We start from the raw sequence: 4,793 nt of genomic DNA, 5'->3' as shown, positions 1-4,793 counted from the left end.
TTGGCGTACGAGACCTAATCACAGCAGCAGGCGGTGAAGACGGGCTCTTGATAGAGAGCTCCAAAGCAGCAGAACGAGAGGCCATGTACACGTTGAGGTTGTTGTAGGCCGCGATGGCAAACTGAACGTAGATCGAGACAACGATTACAAGCCAAGGCGGGTCCCGCGACATCGTAGTAGAAGCTGGGATGGGCACTTTGGGCGAGCTCTCATAAATCGACCCTAGGCGAGGGCCCACAGAGGTGGTCCTCATCGGGGCCGCCGGGTTGACCACTGCGTCCGAGACGTCGTTCTTGATGGACTCATTGTGCTTCAGGACAACAACATCATCGTCCTTGGTGGCAAATTCGTTCGACTCAGGAACCGAGGTGTGCATCAGGTAGCTCGCCAGCATGCTGGGCGGAACCACCGCCAGGAAGGCGAGCCGCCAGCCCCATGCGGCATAGGTTTCGCTGCCGAGCACGGAGCGGAGGCCAAAGACGATGGCGGCAGAGAGCATGGAAGCGGCGGCTCCACTGGCGTTGTTCACGCCGACGGACTGCGCGAGCGCCCCCTTTCGGTCAGAGGTCGACCACAGCTCTGACTGGATCACGTTGATTCCTCCCGCGGCGGCGCCCGCAGAAAAACCCTGGACGCAGCGCAGCGCAACCGCCGGCACCGCGCTTTTCCAAACGGCGCCAACGCAATAGTCGATTGTTACGCCCTCTTCTCCGCACACCGCGGGAATTGTGGCCATCAACGCCGTCGAAAAGGCCATGCCGAGCATGGCCACGAGAAAGCTGCTTTTTCGCGAGTACGCATCGGACAGCTTTCCCAACACAAAGGCCCCGACCGGTCGGAACGCGTAGCCCAGTCCAAAGGTTGCCCAACTGGCGGTTTCGCTCCCGGCAAAAAGCTGGACCGATATGTCCGACTGCGAGTATCCGTAGATGCCAAAGTCCAGCCACTCGAGCATGTTGCCAAGCATGACTACCAGCGAGGAGCTGTAGAGCTGGAGGACGAGAGACCAGTACTTACCCGCATCGGAGCGGGGGAGCGGCACTGTGCCGCTCTCGCAATTCGTTGAGATAATAATGGTGCTCGGTAAGGTTGCGGCGCGCGTCGTCGGGGGGGGATGGCGCTGGCGTCGCGCTGGTCCGTCCCCTCCGTCCAGAGCGAGGACAAGAGGCTGTGAATTGCGCGCGGGCCTTCTAGGCCCGCGGGTAGTCTCCCCCCATCCCCAGGCAACCCGAACTCTGTCGAGCCTTCGCTCGGATGGGCTGTAAGGTAGTGTAAAGCCGTAAGCCTTTCCCCTCTCAGTGTGTACATACAGTGACAGACACGAGACACAGTGGGATTCCTGTGGGATTCAGTGTGTTTCAACAAGTGGAGCGTGGAGGTGTCGTCTCGGACTCGGTCTCCAGCTCCCTAGCTGTCGGTGGCCTGTGCTCTTCTGAGACCTGTGCGGTGTGTCTCGCCAGAGTGCAGAGAGTGTGATCGAAACTCGAATCTGTGCACATTACACGCGTGTGCTGATCCTACGCGGTGTCGGGCGCGAGGTCAGATCCATCTACTCTGTTGATGACAAGACTTGTCTACCGGCTGCGGGCTGGAGAGCCGAGCAGGAGGGCCCGGCGCACAACCCCCCTGGTCAACTCACCCTCCACACCCCCCGTAGCGGAGTCTCCTGTTCTCTTGGTCTTTGCGCGCAGAGAGATTACAGATTTCCATTACCTTCACGAGATATGGACCGGGGCACGCTGAAAATTTATTTACTCTCTCAGGTGATGCGATGATCCTGCGGCGCTCTGGAGCTCCACACTGCTGAAACGGCGGCGCTGCGCGCACACAATGGTCAATGCCGCAGCACGCGCCCCCGGCTCTACCGCCTCGCGGCCGAAGCGGCCTTGACCGCCACGAGGCCGATCGTCGCCGCTAGGCTGCTCGCCGCGATGACGCCGCCAAGAAAAGCGGCGGCGGGCGGCTGCGCCTCGGGGGTGGCGGGCTGCTTGGCGGCAGCCTTGGCCGGAGCGGCGCTGCGGACGGTGACCGTGAGGCGGCTCTTCCCCGCGGAGATCGTGGTGCTGATTGCTTCGGCGAGCGACTCGTCGCAATGGATGAGCGCCTGTGCGCGGGCGGTGCGGCGTGAACGCGCGAGGCGTCCCGAGCGGCGAAGCGCCTGCTGATCTCGGCTAGAAGTCTCGACTAGATCTCGGCCAAGGCTCGGCGAGTGTTGGGGGGAAGTGAGAGCACGCCTGGTCGCCGTCCTCGTCAACATAGACCAGCGCGCGGATGGCTGGCGACCCCTCGGCGAGTAGCCGCTGCACCCGCCTCCGCAGCTGCGCCCAACCGCCGCCGCTGTGCGGCACTCGCTGCACGGCGCTGTCCCCGTCGTCGCCCGTGCGGACCTTGAAGGTGAAGCGGCCGCGCGGCGGCACGGGCGGCGGCGGGGCCGGGGCAGGGCTGCCCGCCGCAGAGACGGAGTCCTCCGGCCGCACCTACTCACGCGCTTGATTCGGTGAACAGCGCCTCGCGACGTGCGAGACGGTGCCTTGCCCGAGCCGGCGCCTCTGGTGAGAGCGGCACGCCTCCCACCGCAAGGCCCGACCCCGAGACCTCGAGACCCCTCGCGTCCTCGAGGCCGCGCGGCGGCGGGTGCACCGGCTGCTCCGACTGCCGCTGTGCCGAGAGGGCGGCTGCCCAGAAGGAGCGCAAGTGCGCGCGGTCCGAGGAGGCGCACACGTGCGAGAGCGACGCGCAGACGAGCTGGAGAACGTCGAGCAGCGCGAGGGGCGCCCCGCCGCCCGCCGCCCCGCCGACCGCTTCGGCGCCGCTGCCGACAACGAGCGCGTGGCTCGCGCGCTCATCTTGCAGCACCGAAAGCACCGTCAGCACCGAGGCGTTCGCCGGAGGCGTCGGCGGCGGCGGCAGCATGCAGTCGCGTGCCGTGGCGCCGTCGAGGCCAACCTCGCCGGCCAACGTGCGCAGGAGCGAGCGCGGGGTGACGAGGCCGAGGACCTCGCCGCCGGCGTCCGCCACGAGCACCGCGGTCGCCGCCGCCGAGAGCAAGCTAGCGGCGTGGCGGGCGGTCGCGTCGGGCGGCACGAGCGGCGGAGGCTGCGCCTTATCGACGAGGCCGCCGAGTGTCGGCGTGAGGACCGACCGCAGCGCGGGCCCGAGCAGAGAGTCGCCGCTGCCGCGCGCGGCCGGGTCGAGGGCACGAATGATGGCGCTGTCCTCCGCCCTCGCGCACTCGAGCAGCTCAATGGCGTCGAAGAGGCAGCGGGTGACGTCGAGGAGGGCGAGGGGAGCGCTCGCCTCTGCGAGCACGACGAGGTGGCGGAAGCGATTCTGAGTTAGGGTTGAGAGCGCGTCGACGGCGGAGCAAGCGCGGTCGACGGCGCGCGGCGCCGGCGTCATCACCTCTGCGACAGTCAGCACCTCTGGCGGAGGCGCGCCGTCGCCAGCCACCGCCTTCCGCGCGAGGTCGGTGGCGGTGACGATGCCGGCCAAGCTCCCGTCGGAGGAGGTCACAAGGACCGCCTCGACGCGCCTCTCTGTCATGAGGCGCGCCGCCGCGGCGACACTCGTCTCGCTGCCCACCAGGATGGCCGGCGGGGGGGAGAGGTCCGACACGGACCGCGCGACTCGCGGCGCTGCGTCGCGGCGGCGCGCCGCTCCCGCCGCCCTCGCAGCCTCGATGCCCAAGTCGGTCGGTGACTCGGCAGCAGTGACGAAGCTGAGGCGGGAGAGCGCCTCCGCCGTGGGGGAAGCTCCGCCGCCACCCCCTCCGCCTCCTCCTCCGGTGGCGCCAGTCGGGAGGGCGCCCGAGGCGGCGAGAGTCGCCACTCTCGACGGGGACGGCTCGCCGCGGCACTGCTTCTTGTGCGGCGGCTCCGCCCTCGCGCGCTCGCGCTCGTCCCTCCGGCGCAGGCAGCGCCTCCAGCGCGCAAAGGCGCACCGCTCGGCCGAGGCGGTGGCGAAGGCGAGCACCACCGCCTCCCGGAGCCGGACGCGGGCGAGCGCGCCACGGAGTGCAGCCTGGCACGAGACGGCCGCCGCAGCCCTCGCCGCAGCCCTCGCCGCCGCCGCGCGGGCGCCCCGCGCGAGCGTGTTCGCAGCGGCGGCGCAGCGGAGTGTGAGCCAGGCCTCGAGGCGGCGGTGGAGCGCGTCGCGGTAAAAGGTGCGGGTGCGGCCGCACTGCCACTCTGCCGCTCCAGCCGCACCAAGGGCGCCCTCCCCCTCGCCGCCGTCCCGGGCCGCTGCCGCCGGCGCGAGGAGCGCGCAGACGCGGGCGCAGGCGTCGGCGGCGCCGAGCTGCGCGCGGTCGGGGCGCGGGAGGAGGCCGCCGTACCGACGCACGAAGGCGGCGTGCGTGCACCGGTACGGATAGCCCTGCTGCCGGACGGTGGCGGCGGCGAGGATGCCGAGGGCGGAGAGCTGCTCGCGCACCGCCGCCGGGTCGAACCGCCACGCCTCCTTCTGGCGGTTGGACTTGACGCAGCGGACGTACCGCCGCGAGCCGGAGTCGAGCCGCGCCATCAGGTCGGCGAGCGAGGCGCGGAACTGCTCGCTCACCTACTCACCATCAGCGGGGTGTTCACTCCCTGATGAGCCAGTCACAGACGGCGAGCGAAAGTGCTCGCTCACCGAACGCGCGCGCATCTTTGGCGACCGCTCGTCCGGCGCGCCGCCGTCGCCCCTCCGGGCGGCGGCGGTGCCGTCGCCGAGCGGCGCGAGGACGCGGCCGGCGGCCGCCTCTCTGCCGGGCGGCTGCCTCGCGTGCGCCTCTCCAAGCAAGTGGCTCTGGTTGT

General features: G+C 69.4%; 1 protein-coding gene across 1 annotated transcript; it reads right to left on the bottom strand.

Annotated features, from left to right (window-relative positions):
- Nucleotides 1-75: 75 nt before the first annotated feature.
- EMIHUDRAFT_249232 (hypothetical protein) lies at nucleotides 76-967 on the bottom strand (the record flags this gene model as incomplete). Its single annotated transcript, XM_005760442.1, has 1 exon — nucleotides 76-967. A coding segment is annotated over one exon (892 nt), but the record flags the coding sequence as incomplete, so codon positions are not given.
- Between the last annotated feature and the right edge of the window lie 3,826 nt (nucleotides 968-4,793).

This window comes from Emiliania huxleyi, assembly GCF_000372725.1.
Source record: "Emiliania huxleyi CCMP1516 unplaced genomic scaffold EMIHUscaffold_754, whole genome shotgun sequence".
Lineage (NCBI taxonomy): Eukaryota > Haptophyta > Isochrysidales > Noelaerhabdaceae > Emiliania > Emiliania huxleyi.
Note: the sequence above shows the minus strand (reverse complement) of the source record. Positions and strands in the feature narration are given on the sequence as shown.